Here is a 20,514-nt window from a genome sequence, read left to right as displayed (position 1 = left end):
CTTCTTTTAAAGACACCTTCCAATACAGGACAGTACATACCACAGCCTATGACAAACCAATTATGGGATACTGGTTAGTATGGGAGAGGGGGGAGACTTTTATCCTGCACCGTACCAGTAATTAATGCACAATTACCTCCCAGGTACCACTTCTAGCCATTTAACTGCCAACAAACTTAATTCTAAAATGTATAAACACTTGGATTTGTTTTTTCCAACTTACACATTTGAATAACTTTGAAGTTAAAATGAAAACTTCTTTGTTGGGAAATAAATTTATTATATACAAAGTATACAGATATACGTAGAGTCTCAAAAATAATAGTTTTTCTCTTTGTACAGAATTCTTCATGTGTACTTTGCCAGGAGTACTCCATTCACTGTAAATATATCAACCATCATAATTAAGGCATGTTTTCCATTAACACGATTTCATGTGTTTCCATTTGTGAGCTTATTGATATAATGCATATATAGGGTGTACACTACCAAATCAAATCCCATAGACGACAATAGTAACATATACGGCTAAAACTCCTACCTGCAACGTATCAACCGACATAAACGCCACGGATATAAATACTACCACCCCTTACACTTAAAGTGAATCAGAAAAAAATGGGGGTCAAGCTGCTCGTTTCTGAGATAACGGGTAGCGTCTATGACTACCCTAGTTTCGCACAAAATTTGAGTACTTTTTTTCACAGGTACCCCATACATGTTTCAAGCACAAGGCTACTTGACACATTGGTACTAGATGAAATAAAATTGCACATTTATTTTACCCAGATGAAACTATTATTTTTTACAACCAACACACTCACATTTATAACCAATCACAGGACTTGTGGTGTTCACTTCTCTATCAAAAGTTCGGTGCACCTCGAACTTTGACCCAGCCGGAAGTTATTTGGTATTGTACTACCTATACTGATAACATACATTTTTCAAAAAGTGTCCAGCTATGTGTCTTTATGACAACCAGGATCTGGTGTATTCTGACAACCTCACTGAAACTGTTGTTTCTACAGTGCAACCTAATATAATGTACCCCTCAAAAAGCATATATATTGCATATAGTTTTGTACAAATGCAATATGTCATATTAAACAACAAAATGTTTTAAAATAAAACTCCTGAAGATATTTACTTTCAGTTGGGTGTGTGTACTCAGGTATATATGTAGAGACAACAAAGATAGTCAGAGTACCTCTACCCCTTTAAAGAATTCCATTAAAACACATGCACTTGATTGACCCCTAGATTATGAAGACCTTAACAGGCACATCAAAGAAATATCAGTATTAAAAAAAATACACTGTCTGAGGAAGGAAACACAAACATGACTGTACCTGTATGAAGTAATGACTTAATGTCCTCAACATTAGTGTTGGGAGGAAATCCTGTATGCTGGGTGTGGGCGTCTTCAAGTTACCAGGTGTGGGAATTTCAAATCCATCGGCCATGCTGATTTTCATAATGAACCATCAAAACCAATGGCAGCCACCAATATTCCTGACTATATTTTATTTATAGCCTACTGTAGTTGGAGGTTTTAATAGTTGTGATATCTGGAATAATCATGCAGCTTTAACACATTTATTTTTGATTAATTACTGAAAAAAAACCTATTTTTAAATGACAAAATTACCCGAACATCTATTTTCTTGCATTATTTTCTAATCCGGATGAATACAATATGTACATTAGATGTATTCTACAATCTGTAATCCAGCATTTTATTTAGCTAGTAACCTTAGGTAATACAGCTTTAACAATAAAATAAATTATCAACTTAATCCAAGGCAGATAATCAAATCTGAAAAAATTGGTTCTGAATCCAGTATAAACTCAAAATGCTTTTTATGAGAGCTAACTAAGTGATTATTAAGAAACAAAAATGATGTGGAAATCTAAGTATATGTTTAACAACCTTATTGTTATGTACAAATAAGAACAGAAGGCACAATAGTGACAACAAATTTAATTATGTCTTTGATGAAGTTTTTCTTTAAATTTATTTTAAATTTTGCAATAAAACTACAAATTTGTCTAAAATATAACTTAGCACCCTATAAATATGTCAAAATGACAATAAAAATCAACTTCTTTACAAATTTGAGTTTTTAGAATTTCATACATAAAAAATTAACAATGTTAATGGAAACTAAAGACATTAACCCACTATTGGCACATGCTATTTTTAATATAAAAATAAATTGCTATTAAAATCTTAGTTCAGGTTGCCTATATATAATACCATATTTAAGAGCAGTTGTATATGGCAAGTCAAATACCATGTAAAAAGAAATTATTGAAATCTTTACAGTATGAATTATAGGCCAAAACCAACTTTTCTTCAGTGCTAACTTTGATTCAAACTCCATTCAGAGCCATGTACAGAGATTATTGTCAAGGTCAAGGTCATTGTGAACTTGCATGATCGAGTGATGGCTAATTAATCAACCAGTATAGTTTAATTAAATAAAATGACAAAATCATAATATTTTTTATTATGCACTGAATATGTGCTATAGGGTGTACACTACCAAATCAAATCCCATAGACGACAATAGTAACATATACGGCTAAAACTCCTACCTGCAACGTATCAACCGACATAAACGCCACGGATATAAATACTACCACCCCTTACACTTAAAGTGAATCAGAAAAATGGGGGTCAAGCTGCTCGTTTCTGAGATAACGGGTAGCGTCTATGACTACCCTAGTTTCGCACAAGATTTGAGTACTTTTTTTCACAGGTACCCCATACATGTTTCAAGCACAAGGCTACTTGACACATTGGTACTAGATGAAATAAAATTGCACATTTATTTTACCCAGATGAAACTATTATTTTTTACAACCAACACACTCGCATTTATAACCAATCACAGGACTTGTGGTGTTCACTTCTCTATCAAAAGTTCGGTGCACCTCGAACTTTGACCCAGCCGGAAGTTATTTGGTATTGTACTACCTATACAGTACCTTTTCCATATACATGATATTGTGTGCGGGTATTCAGCAACCTGAAAAAAGTTGATCAATAAGCAATTTTTTCATGTGTCAGTTTTTTTTAGCTTGGTAAAGCCATAATGCAAAGTACTTACTCTTGTCAAATTTTGTATCATAAAACGCTTCGACCATGTACAAAATCACATTTTCGCACAATAAATCACACTCAGAATCGTATTAATGGATAGCAGGCATAACACTAAGTACTGGGAGTCAACTTGAAACTTAATGATGCAAATATATCCATGGCGACCAACCTAATGGAAATATTTTCCCGGAATTTTCTGATATTTTGATTCTTATGCGCACAAGCACCCTTTTGAAAACAATAATTTAAAGTGTGCGGAAACGTCATTGTCATAAAAGTAATTTTAAACAGTGCGAAAAATAGTTGCAAAATGATAATACAAATGAGTATATCATTATTTATATGTGAATTGGAACATCCTCATAAAAAGACACAGCCCCCTCCCCCACCTACACCAAAAATCATCAACAAGTTCACACAAAAAAGCCCACTTTATTAACAAATATTCTATTAAAGTTTAAAGACTCCCACCTACAGATTAGCAATAAAGTGACAAACAAACTTGGGACCAATGCTATTTTTATGTAGGTACATTGTCACATATGCACTATTTCACTATATGCATGTAATGGGGTCGAACTGATTTGTGGCGAACTGATTCGGGGACGAAACGTCTGCAACCCACATTAAGACTGGCTGCCTTTTGCATTACGCTCACAATACTATTACAGTAACACTTTTGGGGAGCCGCTGTACAGAAAACAAAATCGCGTTATTATTTAACTTACTTGAATAAAATAATATCAGTAGGTGTATTATTGTCATGGATATGTCATATAATAGATTAGTGGTAGCCAAATATTATTTAGTCAAATGTTGCATGTGAAAGCCAATCAAAAGAAGACAATTGTCGGTTCGGTGTGTTTTTTTTTGTGTACAATCGTAGCATTATGTTATATACTCATGCTTTCATCCACGGTGGCAAAACTGCATACATCGCCATAGAACCAATGCCTGCTCCCGCAGGAACATACGTCTATGATATTTAAAATATCTTTCAAATGACTACATAAACTATTCTAGTATAAAAAATAAGAAAGAAAATTTTCATATATATGGCTTCAGTTTACTCAGCATTTTTATTCAATCATTGGTCGGCTGTTAACAATAGACACGCCCATGGCCTTGATAATGGCACAAAACGGAGCTACGGTTGCAATGAATGATTATTTAATTATAAGAATGTAGAATGTAATAACAATTAGTTGCTTAAAAAAACTATTCGAGTGAATCTGAAAAAAATTCCGGATATTTGGCATCAATTCCGGAATTCCGAGTACGTGATGAAAATTCCGGAAAGTTGGTCGCCCTGTATATCAGTTGCCCGACTAACTTTATACATACTAGGAATTAAATGTATATCTAAATTATCATGTAGCCTATCTGTAGCCTATCACAAGGATACATAAATTATTTATGATAATTAAACTTTAAAAAAAAAAAAAAAATGGGGGGGGGGAGAGAGGGAAGAGGAAGACATAGTCCCATTGACAATTAACCTACTAAATACAGCCCAACTATGTACTATCTCAAAATATATAACTTTGATTTGTTCTGAACAGTATGAATTGAAAAAAGAATAAAGGTCCAAATACTCGGGTACATTCCTATCCTGGTGTTTACTGTAACAATGGTTAGCTAAGAACAACATACCCCCAGTGTAAAAAATCAAATAACTTTGCCATGGATTTCATATGGAATCTTCTCTGCTGAAAATTGTCAAAAATGTGTTGGGCAGTACAATAGCAATGGTTGGTATCTCAAGGTAAGATAATTTTCAATTCTATTTCTTTTAAACCTGGCATATTAATAAAAAAATAACCATATAACCAAAACTGATTACAGTAGTTTTATTAAAACATTCTATGACACTGACTAAATGACTAGCTGAAATATACATTGCCAAGTCTAATGAGAGACATAACAGAAATGCTATTTTGATGTAGATATGAATTAACTTAATGTTGGTGCATGATCTGCATGTATATGAACTGAAATGCTGATGTACGAACTAATATGTTATTGACATTGTTATATGACCTACTGCCATTACTGGTAAATAAATTACTAGTAACTGAAATGCTATATATGTTAATGCTAGTGTATGACATGAATTAACAGAAAGAAAGAAAGAAATGTGTTATTTAACGACGCACTCAACACATTTTATTTACGGTTATATTGCATCAGACATATGGTTAAGGACCACACAGATTTTGAGAGGAAACCCGCTGTCGCCACTACGTGGGCTACTCTTTCCAATTAGCAGCAAGGGATCTTTTATTTGCACTTCCCACAGGCAGGATAGCACAAACTATGGCCTTTGTTGAACCAGTTATGGATCACTGGTCGGTGCAAGTGGTTTACACCTACCCATTGAGCCTTGCGGAGCACTCACTCGGGGTTTGGAGTCGGTATCTGGATTAAAAATCCCATGCCTCGACTGGGATCCGAACCCAGTACCTAACAGCCTGTAGACCGATGGCATAACCACGTTGGCAGTCTTCTCCCAAATTTTGTGAAACCAACATTGTGCAATGGCTGATATGTAAGATCTTCTGTGTAGCCCACAGCTTTGTTTGCAGGCCTGCACAGCAACATTTTTCAATTGGTATTCCTGAGGATCCAATTTCATGGCATCAGAGACACAAACTGGGTGTGATTATGTAAATAAAAAAAGCAGCCTAGATTTTGTGGGCACGCCTGGGTCATATTCAGTAAAGAGGACATGTTTTCGAAAATTCAAGAGGCTAGTGCTAAGCCACATAGTATAGCGGTATAACAACTATGCCAATATTTTCAAAACTATCTTAGTGCTACGATAGCTGTGAAAAATCTGTCTCCTGGTTATGAGAGATGCAGAACACTGTGTAAGGTAAGCAACTAGATTACTGATCTTCTACTAAGAAATACCCTGCCCTCGCAATGCTACTAGGACCTACATAAGTAGAAAAGGCTAGTTTATAATCTGTATGAAGTTCATTTCATGACCTGCATGAAATGTACACAATACAGCTACTTCATGGCCAGCATGAAATAAATATAAAGGGACTACTCTATTGATATAATCTGTACACCAGACATCAGTACTTCTTCTGGTTTTACATAGTTAAAGCTACACCACGCGATACAATTTGGAAAAACATAAAATAACCCATGCATATATACTTTCACTTTTTAACTAGTCTTCTTATATATTGTTAACAGGAGTAAACATGCTCATGCAATTACGATACACATACTATATGTATTATAGTATACACAATTTTGTCATCCACCTGTTGTACTATTCAAATTATATATACAAAACCTCCAAAAAAAACCCCACAACTGCTTGAAATACCGATATGTCAAGGCAATCTGAATAAATTATAGTCCCAACGGCAGCTTTCCTTACTAAAAAAAACAACAATATTAACATTTATATCAACGTACATTAAGGTCAGTGTTTGCAATGTCCAGGTGTGAATTACTAAAAAAAAGTTCAACACCTTGATTTATTGCAGCAGTTTCTCAATCTATGAATTTTGTTTGAAAATCTACAAGCAAAATAACTTATTTGGTTAACTTTCACACACCCAGCCCTCCAAATTCAAATAATACAGTCAATAATGATAATTTTTTTTATTGCAGATCAAGTATGCAACTGAACTGCTGACTGATGCCGTGTATATTTTGTCGGCTGCACAACCAATGGTCAGGAGGTGGGGGGGGGGGGGGGGGGGGGGGGGGGGGGGGAGAGAAGGAGGGAGGAAAGAAACAAAAAAACATCAAAAGAAAGTAACTATATTATGTGCGATTAGTCTGCTCACCGGTAGGATCATGTTAAATTTGCGTCTTTGTGTATTGAACAAAACTGCAGTGGTACAAGTGACACTAACCAGAATGGTTTTGAAACTAACAGTAATATTAAATGCATCAACTGTCTTTTTAAATACTATGTACATTAAACCCTAAATTATAAAAAATTTTTTTATCTTGTTACCACATGTATAAGAAAAATAACAAAATTGCAAAAAACTCTTATTTTTCCTTTTTAAGCTTACAAAATACTCAAAAAATATTTCCCCAAATCCCCACTGCTTTTGTAAAAGTTGACTTTTTGTCAGCTTAAAAAACATGTTACAACATTGTACTTAAACTTTGGCAAATCCAATGTTTCTGATTTTTCTGGCATTTTCTGTAGCTCAAACTTACTTGTACGCAAAATACAATAGACACAAAAAAACAAAAAATAACAAGGGGAAATAGATTACAGAAAAAAATTCACCTCCAAGAGATATATATATATATATTTGGCTTTGTATACTAGCAATATTGTTTAAATTATTATATTATTTGGTCTCAGTCGATAGCAATGTTTAAATTATTATACAATTTTTTAACAATTATTAACAATCTTTAAATTAATGAAGAGACTGGACGGACACTAGGGGTATATTTTGGGAGTAGTCCGATCACACCGTATGGTGGCAAACTGCACCCTAGTAACTATTATCCCTTGCTCATATTTAGTACCAATATTCCACCCCCACCACAACCACCACCCTTCACAAAATCATTTACCCACCTCACAAACATTGTCCCTACTTCTTTAGAACCAAATTGATTTAAATAAATTTCTATCTATGCATGTATCAATATGATACACGTTAACATTCAGTTCAGACACTAACAGAAGAAATCAAATGAGTTGCATTCATGGGGCTGATTATCCGACAGGTTCATGAAGAGTTCTGGCGAGGCTGGTACACAGGGGGTTGATAGAGTTTTTGTGTCGGTCGACTCTTCGGGTTAGCACGACTCCTGTCGTAGGTTCCCGATCCTCCACGGCGGAACTCCATTGTTCCTATTGCACCACTGTTCAGCACGTCTTCTCCCGGATATGGAGGGGGGTTTGATATAGGCATCTGCGGTGGGGGTACAAAAAAGTTCTGTTGATGTGGATTTCTTGGAGCATGGTAAAAGTTTCCATAATTCTCCTGAGGTCCGTTTGGTTGCTAAAAAACACATGCAATATTTAAACGGTGTTGCAGTAAATTTTATGACTAGCCTAAGAGCTGATTTGTCAAAAAAATTGTACAGGGACTGTGGCAAGGTCCAATACATTATAAAAAATAAAAATTGTCTTGAGCAGAGGAGTCTGACCCCACAAAACTCCCCTCCGTAAGTGTACCTGCACTTCCTTACCAAATGCTCAGGTTACTGAAGACTTCTTATTGGAATACCAAGAGAGGGTAAACTTCTATGTTTGAAGCAATCAAAATAATAAAAGAGAAATCAATTATACAGAGTCAAAGTAAAGGTCACATGTCTTATTGATCGTAAAGAATGTTGCGTATACCAGGGGTCTAATACACAAACTCGTTTCATCAGTATTAATTGTTAAATAAATTAGCAGGTAGACTGAGAAAATAGCACAAAGTAGACGCATTGTGTAGAAATAATCCATCCATTATTCAGTGAATGCTCACCCAGTTAGGTTTACTGATAGGTCGAATATCACTCAAGAGCACTTCTTCCGCATTTCCATACTCGAGGAAGGTAACCACGCAGGTGCCAACCTGTGGTGGTGCCATGGCCTCAATCCGGGAAGTGTAGAACTGAAACGAGAGATGAGTTCATCAACTATCTACAAACATATCTTTTTAGTTTTATTTTGATTTAACAATTATTAGCCAGATCCAGTGATCCAGCTTCTCTTTCAGACCATTACATATATCATTTAATGTTTAATGGTTTCAAATACTACATCACCTAAAAACACACTAACAAGTCAGCAGTGGTTCAAATCATAAAGCAACACATGAAATTAAATGGAATTGTTGTTAAAATGAAACTTCCAAAACATGACAAAAAATACATAGGATTTATTTCTATTGGTAACATATAGTTAATATTTCATAGGGGAAAAGTAACGTCTGTTTTGTTTAACAACAGCACTAGAGCACATTGATATATTAATCATTGATCAGCTATTGGATGTCAAACATTTGGTAATTCTGACTCGTAGTCAATCGAGGAAACCCGCTACATTTTCTTAATACATCAAGGGATCTTTTATATGCACTTTCCCAGACAGGAAAGCACATACCATGGCCGTTGACCAATTGTGGTGCACTGGTTGGAATGAAAAAAAAAACCCAATCAGTTGAACAGATCCACTGAGGTGGTTTGATCCTGCGATGCGAGCGCTCAACCACCTGAGCTAAATCCCAACCCCATATTTCACAGAGGAAGTCTGCAATCAAGACACACTAATAACATTTGCACAATGAGTGTTATAGGAAATTACAATAACGTAAGATGTCGATAAACGTTATATATGTTACACAAGGCAATGGAACCATAATGAAAATCTGGAGATGTAAGAAAACTTCTGCACGCCTTTGTTACTAGTCCGAGCTCCAAAGCCAGAAAAATAATTTTACCCTACACCACTTGTCCCACTTAATTTCTGGGTATTTTATGATGCGTATACCATTGCTCTTTGGAAATCAGAACCCTGCAACGGTTTTCATTTCCAGTCAAATCCAAAATGGCTGCTAAAATGATTGTGCTCAAGTTGGTGAATTGGTATGTATGTAAATATACAGTTTTTAGAAGCTCAGTAGCAAGAGTGATGCTGAACCGATTTCATCAATAATGGTGTTAAACTCGTGTCTTTTAACACACAGCTGCATGTGTTCACAAAGGTTGCACTCAAGTTGTTATAAGGGTATCAGATACTGATATCGCTGTGATTGCTGTGTATGTGTTAGAAAGGCTAATGGATGCTGGTCTCAATGAACTGTACATTCAGACTAAAGACTATTTCATTCCTATTCACGATGTTGCCCTTAATTAACTCACTGAGTGGATGTGACACAACCAATTTTTTCTTTGGCAAAGGATAATGTAGCTTTATAAAGGCAGCATCTAAGATAGCAGCTGATCTTGCTGACCTTTGTATCCAAATAGAGAAACAAACCCGCATTTCTGTTGATCTCATAGATCGCACAATCACTGTTGCTATTGAGCTTCTAAGCACTGTATATTTACATACACACAAATTCATCAACCTGAGCACAATAAGAGACCATCTTTCTGCCAGAAAAACAGACATCAAACTTCTACTGCCAACAGACGACGCCTTTCGTCAGCACATCCTTCGAGTTATCTTGCAAACATGCATCTGGGTAAAAGCCATGCAGCCCGAACGTACAATCCCAGATCGCTTTAAATGTGGATGATATCGGTATCATCTGGAGTCCAACTACTGTTGATGTTGTCCGATGCCTTCCAATCTGATGAGCAGTTTGTTTTGTAACTGTAAATGCCAGTACATAAGAAATTGTTCATGTGAGAAGAAAAATATTCCACATGACATTACTTGTTATTGTAAATGTGAGCTGCATACATGTACACGGGTACAAGAAACAATCAATGAAGATGATGATCTTTTTGAATAAGTGTGATTTGAGATAGGATCATAAATTGCTGTGGCATCTGTTTATTACCAAGTTACAGTTTTCCATGCAGTGACATGTATGTTTAGGTGTCTGATTCGGATTGTTTTTAATAAATACATTATTAGTGTGTTGTGTGTGTGTGTGCTGTGATTTTTGTTTAGCTTTTTTGTTTGTCACTTTTTAAATATTATTTTCAGCTTTAAAAGTGATAGAATACGGCAGTACAGTTATTTGCCTTTTTCATGTTTATTTGTTGTTGAAAAGAAATTGAAAACAAACCCATATTTTAAATAAATCTTCTACAGCAAACAGTTCAAGATTATTTGTGATGAAATCGGTTCATAATTAGTGATGTTAGCAACATGACATTACTTCTTTAATCTGACAATGCCAACCTAGATTTTGACCAGGAAATCCTAAAAGCTATGTAATCGTAAAACAATTTCATTATTGTGTGAGGAACAATAATTATTTTTCTAATGTAAATTTTTATTTAATATTGACAAAGAAAATATGAAGAAAAATGTATAGGTTTCTGGTGTTGTGTCTATTATTAATCGATATAAAATAAATTTCCACCATGTTCTTCATCGTTTATTATTTTATGTGGGGAATATGTTAAAAATAATCGTTTAAGGCTATTTTTACTACAACTGGATCATTATTAGTGGCGTGAGAGGAAAAACAGAATAATATTTATATCATTTGATAATTTTAGCAGCCATCTTGGATTTGACCAGATTTGAAAACCTTTGCAGGGTTAAATTTTGGGGCAGCGTCCTGATTTTCAAAGAGCAATAGTATACGCATCATAAAATACCCAGAAATTAAGGGGTCCAAATGGTGTAGGGTAAAGTTGTTTTTCGACCTCCTACAGAATCTGGAGCTCAGACTATACTTGTCGAACACAAACCCCCCCAATAACATACCTGATTATCTTCCCAGTACTTGGCTAAACACGTATCGCCTTCCTTCCACATCTGTCCCACATTTCTAGGCTGTAAACATAATAAATAAATTGTATAACAGTAAGTATTAGATCTATACTCAGACTTTCATACAACTTGACACAAATAACTCGATACTAAAATCCATTTCATGTTGCCATTATACCCAATTTTAAAACATTAAAACCAGTAGCATCGTCCATAAATGCACTTTTGTTTTGGAAAAATTCATTAGTGAAAAATCAATAGTCCTCAAATAATGAAGCTGGTAAACTTGCAGTCAGTCATCGTGAAATAACTAGTCAGAACATAACTATCTCTGAAATAATACTAATTTATAAAATGTATAAGTAAAGAAGTTTTTGTCACTGCACATTAGATTTGGTAAATTAAAATTGCAATGCTGGAAAACATTTGATGTTCAATATGTTCAAAGTAAAGGCATCGTGTTTTCCACCTCTCACAGTAAACAAACATGGGTGCAGTTGAAAAAAAAAAACCCATCAGCTAATTAAGCAGGATTTCATTTTACAGATAGCATGTTGATTTGTAAAAGGATAAAAAAATTGTATTAACTGAACAATTCTGCAATTTGATCATGTCAAGTATAAAATTTTGATGCTTAAAAGGCTAAAAGAAAAAACCAAAAAAAACTTTTTTTTTAAATTGACAGTCTCATACCCAAGATTCTTGTCCGTCATTCTGATTCTGCCTCCCTGAGCTATTTGCCCACTTGGGGTTTTCAGACTGTCCATCCATCTGTCTGTCTCTGAAGTTGCTCGGTCTGTCCCTCACTTTTGCCTGCCGATCCTTATCACCATAGCTGTCCTGTCGTGTATCTTGTGGCCGGTCATCTTGCCGGAAGTCACGCCTCGATGAGTTCTGTTGTCGGTGTTGTGCAGTATTTGGTGCTGCTGGACGGGTTTGGTTTCTTTCTGTCGTTTTTCTCACACTGTCAGACTCTGGCCTATTGGAAGAACTATTCTGGACTCTGTCCTGCAACTCGCTACTATTATTACTATAGTGCGACTGACTGGAACCAGTTCTACTCTGCTGATTTGAATATTGCTTATTGCTAAAGTCCTCTTTCCTCGGATTGGTCTCTTGGCTGAATTTGTTTGCTAGTCGAGGTGGCAGGTTTGGTTTGCGGGTCGGGGGATTATGACTGGAAGCGTCCTCGGCATAGCTTGATGATTTACTGGAGTATGAGCTATTGGAAGAATAACTCTGCTGTGTATTTCTGTTCTCTGTGTGAGATCCTTTATTGGGATTGCTGTTGGAGATATCACTAGTTCCATTCGTCTTGTTCTCTGCAACACAAAACAAAGTTAACTGAATAACTCTTTATGGCAATGGATGCATTTGTGCTTGGGAGATGAAATGAATCAAGTCATGGGGTGATGGGAGGTAATCTTAAAGGTACTATTTGAAATTACAGTGCAATATTTAACTGTTGTGACATTTATTTCTGATAGCTACAAATTAATCGTTAACAAAAACAAAATACCTTGGTAACAATATGGGCCTCATTATTCAATGTACTTTATCCGCAGGGCTAACTCTGCCACTCGCCAATGGAGAATTTTATGAACAATTGGCAAATTTTATTATCATGTGGCGAAAAAATTCATGTAATAATTGATATTTTGTTGGAAAATAACTGGGTTTTGCCGGGGCTTCTCGATTATGGTAGCCCCACTCCCATGGCTAGTGATATTCAGTATTGGGCTAGTAAATAATTACTATAACTAGCCCGACGGCTAGTGGAAAAAAAACCTTGTCAGTCAAATGCTGCATTTACATATTTTGTAAATATATCTTGCCCCCTCTTTCCACCCCCAATCTAAGGATTTTTAAGCTCAATCTCCCTCTTTAGGTGACATATCTGATTATTACTATTAGTAAAATTGTATTTATTTAAAGTAGAGCTAGTACATTTTTAATCATGGCTAGTACATTTTTAAAATCATAGATCCCATGGCTAGTGGATTTTAAATTTTTTATAGAAGCCCTGGTTTTGCATGTTTTAAAAGATAATTTGGCGAAATGTTTTGCTCACCCAGAGCTAGGCCTGATCTGGACAAGATACGTGTACACAATACCTTCTTTGACTGGTATTTTAGTGGTGAGAAAGTCAAACAAAGTAGCAGGTCCACTGGGCCGACTAGAAGCACCATCTTCAGTTTCATCATCACGGCCACGCCGCCCCCTACCACCTACACATTAAAAAAAACCCCATTACAATTCTGTAATATCTTCAAACATATACTCTTCAAAAAAAGAAACGCAAAAGGGTACAAATGGGTTATAACTCCGATTTTATGTTTCCTACCGGTTCATGCTTTGTGAATATAAGGTCATTGCATGTCCCAAACACATTCCCACGGTTACATTCGATAAAACGCAGCTACTGTACAATAAAGTTCCAAAATGTGAATATTCGCAAAAACGCAGCCACGTGCAAACCATGTCACCACTGCACGTGCGTTGTCTGCACGTGCAACATGAACACCGACAGTATAAAAGTGCAGGGTGTTCGCTTGCCTGGCCTCTGTATCTGGCCGACAGTTGACAATCCAGGACATGCCACGTCTCAGTGAACCGCAGAGAAACAATGCCATCGGCCGACTAGACGCAGACGAATCCAGAACGGCCGTTGCCAGGGCATTCCATGTGTCCCCAAGCACCATCTCCAGACTGTGGGACCGTTACCAGCAACATGGATCAACACGTGACCTCCCTAGATCCAGTCGACCACGGGTCACTACCCCCGGGCAGTACCGCTACATCCGGGTACGCCACCTTCGGGAACGATTGACTACTGCCACCTCCACAGCCGCAGCAATACCAGGTTTGCGCAGGATATCCGACCAGACCGTACGGAACCGCCTACGTGAGGTAGGAATTCGTGCCAGACGTCCAGTTCGAGGTGTCATCTTAACACCACAACACCGTCGACTCCGACTGCAGTGGTGCCAGATTCATCGACAATGGCCTCAACTGCGATGGAGACAGGTGTGGTTCAGTGACGAGTCCCGATTTCTGCTCCGACGTCATGATGGAAGATGTCGCGTGTATAGGCGTCGTGGTGAACGTTATGCGGCAAACTGCGTGCAGGAAGTGGACAGATTCGGCGGGGGTAGTGTCATGGTGTGGGCAGCCATCTCACACACTGGCAGAACTGACCTGGTCCACGTGCAGGGCAACCTGAATGCACAGGACTACATTGACCAGATCCTCCGGCCACACATCGTTCCAGTTATGGCCAACGCCAACGCAGTGTTCCAACATGACAACGCCAGGCCTCACACAGCACGTCTCACACCGGCTTTCCTACAGAACAACAACATTAATGTCCTTCCTTGGCCATCGATATCACCGGATCTGAACCCAATTGAGCATCTATGGGACGAGTTGGACCGACGCCTCCGACAGCGACAACCACAGCCCCAGACCCTGCCCGAGCTGGCAGCAGCCTTGCAGGCCGAGTGGGCCACCATCCCCCGGGATGTCATCCGTACTCTGGTTGCTTCAATGGGCAGGCGGTGCCAGGCAGTTGTCAACACACGCGGAGGCCACACCCGGTATTGACTCCAGATGACCTTGACCTTGGTGGTGTGTCCTATCACTTACTCACAATGGACTAGAGTGAATTGTGAACAATCCTGCAACATTTGGTAATTATCGGACTCACCATTCAATAATTAAATCAATTCTCCAAATGTTACGACAATGTGGTTTTGCGTTTCTTCTTTTGAAGAGTATATGTAATAAACTGTGAAAGACCACCTACACATTAAAAAAAACCCCATTACAAATCTGTAATATCTACAAACCTATGTAATAAACTGTGAAAGACCACCTACACATTAAAAAACCCATTACAATTCTGTAATATCTACAAACATATGTAATAAACTGTGAAAGAGCACCTACACATTAAAAATCCCATTACAATTCTGTAATATCTACAAAACATTACAATTCTGTAATATCTACAAACATATGTAATAAACTGTGAAAGACCACCTACACATTAAAAATCCCATTACAATTCTGTAATATATACAAACATATGTAATAAACTGTGAAAGACCACCTACACATTAAAAAACCCCATTACAATTCTGTAATATCTACAAACATATGTAATAAACTGTGAAAGACCACCTACACATTAAAAAACCCATTACAATTCTGTAATATCTACAAACATATGTAATAAACTGTGAAAGACCACCTACACATTAAAAATCCCATTACAATTCTGTAATATATACAAACATATGTAATAAACTGTGAAAGACCACCTACACATTAAAAAACCCCATTACAATTCTGTAATATCTACAAACATATGTAATAAACTGTGAAAGACCACCTACACATTAAAAAACCCCATTACAATTCTGTAATATCTACAAACATGTGTAATAAACTGTGAAAGACCACCTACACATTAAAAAACCCCATTACAATTCTGTAATATCTACAAACATGTGTAATAAACTGTGAAAGACCACCTACACATTAAAAAACCCCATTACAATTCTGTAATATCTACAAACATATGTAATAAACTGTGAAAGACCACCTACACATTAAAAAACCCATTACAATTCTGTAATATCTACAAACATATGTAATAAACTGTGAAAGACCACCTACACATTAAAAAACCCCATTACAATTCTGTAATATCTACAAACATGTGTAATAAACTGTGAAAGACCACCTACACATTAAAAAACCCCATTACAATTCTGTAATATCTACAAACATATGTAATAAACTGTGAAAGACCACCTACACATTAAAAAAACCCATTACAATTCTGTAATATCTACAAACATATGTAATAAACTGTGAAAGACCACCTACACATTAAAAAAACCCATTACAATTCTGTATTATCTACAAACATGTGTAATAAACTGTGAAAGACCACCTACACATTAAAAAAACCCATTACAATTCTGTAATATCTACAAACATATGTAATAAACTGTGAAAGACCACCTACACATTAAAAAACCCATTACAATTCTGTAATATCTACAAACATATGTAATAAACTGTGAAAGACCACCTACACATTAAAAAAACCCATTACAATTCTGTATTATCTACAAACATGTGTAATAAACTGTGAAAGACCACCTACACATTAAAAAAACCCATTACAATTCTGTAATATCTACAAACATGTGTAATAAACTGTGAAAGACCACCTACACATTAAAAAACCCCATTACAAATCTGTAATATCTACAAACATGTGTAATAAACTGTGAAAGACCACCTACACATTAAAAAACCCCATTACAATTCTGTAATATCTACAAACATGTGTAATAAACTGTGAAAGACCACCTACATAAGTGACTAACATAGTAATTTTCCCAGAAAGGACAGCACACACCACAGCCTTTAAGAAACCAGTGGATGGATGGGAAATAACCCAGCAAGTAAATATATTTTGACAACTATAATCCATCACATCCTCCTACAAAAATGTGTCTTGCTTTGTAAATAAATTCTGTTTGGCTTGATGTAAGAAGAAATGTAAATGTTTTGGAATAAAAAAAACCCCAGAGCTAGCCTGATCTGGACAAGCCCTCTATTTTTATGTGCAATTTAGCTCAGAAATAACTAACTTGTAGTAAATTCCACAGTATGAAAAAAGGTGTTCCCTGTGGGAAGGACTATAGACACAATAATCCAACAGAAAAACTATTTCAGCCAAAGAGCAGATATTGACTTCTTGAAGAAAATAAAAATCATGTTATCTCATTTTCTCACCTGTCCTCTGATCTCGTCTGTCTGGACGGTCCCCTTTATCAAATCTGTCGCCCCGGTCATTTCTTTCAAATCGGTCGCCACGATCTCCTCTTTCAAATCTATCTGGACGATCTCCTCTTTCAAATCTATCTGGACGATCTCCTCTTTCAAACCTATCTGGACGATCTCCTCTTTCAAATCTATCTGGGCGATCTCCCCTCTCAAATCTATCTGGGCGATCTCCCCTCTCAAATCTATCAGGACGGTCCCCTCTTTCAAACCTATCAGAACGATCTCCTCTTTGGTATCTGTCACCGTGCTCCCCTCTGTTGCCGTAACCGTTGCCCTGTCCTCTGTCCATGCGGTCATTTCTCTCAAATCGACCCCCGGCTCGGTTATTCCTGTCGAAGCCTCTATCCCTGTCATCGAAGTTCAGCAGAGTGTGTGTGGCCGCAGCTACGTCTCCGTTACACTGCTTCAGTGCCTCAGTCGCTTGGTCAGGGGAAAATCCCATTTCCACGATCCGTGCAACATCTTTGTCATTGACAGGCTGGTTGAAAATAAAAAAATATTTAGTAACTGGGTAAAAGAAAACAACAATAATAACTGGGTGGCAAGGAAGGAAATGTTTTCTTTAATGATGCACTCAACACTTTTTATTGACGGTTATATGGCATCAGACACACAGATATTGAGAGAGGAAACCTGCTGTCGCCACTTCATGGGCTCTTCTTTTCGATTAGCAGCAAGAGATCTTTTATATGCACCGTCCCACAGACAGGATAGTATATACCACGGCCTTTGTTACACCAGTTGTGGAGCACTGGCTGGAATAAGAAATAGCCCAACGGGTCCATTGATCGATCCTAGACCGACCGCGCATCAAGTGAAAATTTACCAATGGGCTACGTCCCGCCCCGGTAAACTGTGTGGCAATAACAATAATAGTAACTTTGTGGAAATAATAATAATTCATAACTGAGTGGAAATAACAGTAACTGATAACTGGGTGCAAATAACAATAACTGATAACTGGGTGGCAATAACAATAATAGTAACTTTGTGGAAATAATAATAATTCATAACTGAGTGGAAATAACAATAACTGATAACTAGGTGCAAATAACAATAACTGATAACTGGGTGGCAATAACAATAATAGTAACTTTGTGGAAATAATAATAATTCATAACTGAGTGGAAATAACAATAACTGGGTGGCAATAACAATAATAGTAACTTTGTGGAAATAATAATAATTCATAACTGAGTGGAAATAACAATAACTGGGTGGCAATAACAATAATAGTAACTTTGTGGAAATAATAATAATTCATAACTGAGTGGAAATAACAATAACTGATAACAGGGTGCAAATAACAATAACTGATTGGCAATAACAATAATAGTAACTTTGTGGAAATAATAATAATTCATAACTGAGTGGAAATAACAATAACTGATTACTGGGTGCAAATAACAATAACTGATAACTGGGTGGCAATAACAATAATAGTAACTTTGTGGAAATAATAATAATTCATAACTGAGTGGAAATAACAATAACTGATAACTGGGTGCAAATAACAATAACTGATAACTGGGTGGCAATAACAATAATAGTAACTTTGTGGAAATAATAATAATTCATAACTGAGTGGAAATAACAATAACTGATAACTGGGTGCAAATAACAATAATAAGGAACTGGGTGGAAAATAACCATTATTATTAACAGGGTGGTTATAATAATTAACAACTGGACAGAAATAGCAATAACTGCCAGTAATAGTAAAATAATCTGGTGAAGTTATTTACAGTATAATGACTAGCCACCATTTTCAAAATAATAATTAATGTGCAAAAATACTACAATATGAATGAAGTTGCAGAATATGTTGTCATAAAACTGACCATAAAATCAAACTAACTCAACATCTCTACTTGGACCATGTTTCAAAACAAACTAGTCAATGTGTTTCACAGTTGTAATGTCAAAATAGTATTAATAGTACACTACAAGTTATATAGTCATGATCGGATGTTCTATTTTTATTAGCAATGTATTAATTAAATTAAACTCTGTACAAATTTATCAATAATAAATTTTAGCATGACATGTCTGTAGTAACTAACTACTACAGAAGAATTTGTTGGTTTTTTTTTTTACAATTTTGGTCAATTTATTGACTTTTAAAAACTTTCTTTAAAAAAAATTATTACTTTTATTTCTTACCAAATGTCATTTTATTTTAATCACTTAATTAGAAAATTTGTTTCTAATTTTCATTATTATTCATACTTACCTAGTGCTAGCACAACAAATATGCTATTCAACCTGAGTCATACCTACACACTGCAGAATTCTCTCCCTTGCCGGATATGCGCAATGCTATCCTTGCACGGGCTACCTGTAACTTCATTCTCGGTTCAAAGTCCACCCACCGAGGGAAAGCCTCATAGGGGTGGGTGGGAGGTATAGTTTGTTGTGCTAGCACTAGGTAAGTATGAATAATAATGAAAATTAGAAACAAATTTTCTAATAGTCTTATTCAACTTACTGTGCTAGCACAACAAATATGCTATAACGGACGTGCAATGACACCGTTAGAGCACGTGAATTCAACATTAATGGGAGGAGGTAAGAAAATAGAGGACTTACCCGTACCCAAAAAGCTCCTTTGAAGTAATGACATGGAGATAGGACGAACCACGACATACAGTAACAAGGAGTCAAAAAACTTTTGGGAATAAAAAGGGGCTTCCCAAAAGAAAAACTCATCCCCATGAAAGGGAGGAAAAACATCTCCCCAGGGAGAGGAAATGGTAGACAACACTACAAAAAACCCCATCCCTCAGAAAAGGGTGGAGTGTTAAACATGTCCGAAGCGTGAATCGATGGCAGTCGGACGGAAAAGAGGTCGACCCCTTTCCGTTGCCCTGCGCACAGACACGACGTGTTGAGCCGCAATGACTGTCTGGATCCTACGCGTACCGTCAGGACCAACCGCCATATCCCTGAAATAGAAACGGTCAAAAGTGTGCCGTCCTTTCCAAACCCCTGCATTCATGACCTTTATAATATCTAAAGAGTCATGAAAATTCAGGGAAGCAGAAATGGCTCGGATCTCATGTGGTTTAACAGAGAAATTCCGTAACACATGATCACCCGCCATCTCATATGCTAGCTTGATGGTAGCTGCTATCCATCGAGACAAAGCATTTTT

General features: G+C 36.6%; 1 protein-coding gene across 1 annotated transcript in view; it reads right to left on the bottom strand.

Annotated features, from left to right (window-relative positions):
• Positions 1-5,478: 5,478 nt before the first annotated feature.
• LOC121375296 (tudor domain-containing protein 3-like) overlaps positions 5,479-20,514 on the bottom strand; it is a 29,548-nt gene continuing 14,512 nt past the window's right edge. Inside the window, exons 8-13 of the mRNA XM_041502675.1 lie at positions 17,310-17,838; positions 13,610-13,723; positions 12,189-12,817; positions 11,490-11,558; positions 8,584-8,712; positions 5,479-8,109 (exon numbers count right to left, since the gene is read on the bottom strand). Coding sequence (XP_041358609.1) covers positions 7,834-8,109; positions 8,584-8,712; positions 11,490-11,558; positions 12,189-12,817; positions 13,610-13,723; positions 17,310-17,838 — 1,746 coding nt within the window. The 3' untranslated portion in view covers positions 5,479-7,833. The remainder of the gene's footprint in view (positions 8,110-8,583; positions 8,713-11,489; positions 11,559-12,188; positions 12,818-13,609; positions 13,724-17,309; positions 17,839-20,514) is intronic.

This window comes from Gigantopelta aegis, chromosome 6 (genome assembly GCF_016097555.1).
Source record: "Gigantopelta aegis isolate Gae_Host chromosome 6, Gae_host_genome, whole genome shotgun sequence".
Taxonomy (NCBI): Eukaryota; Metazoa; Mollusca; class Gastropoda; order Neomphalida; family Peltospiridae; genus Gigantopelta; species Gigantopelta aegis.
Note: the sequence above shows the minus strand (reverse complement) of the source record. Positions and strands in the feature narration are given on the sequence as shown.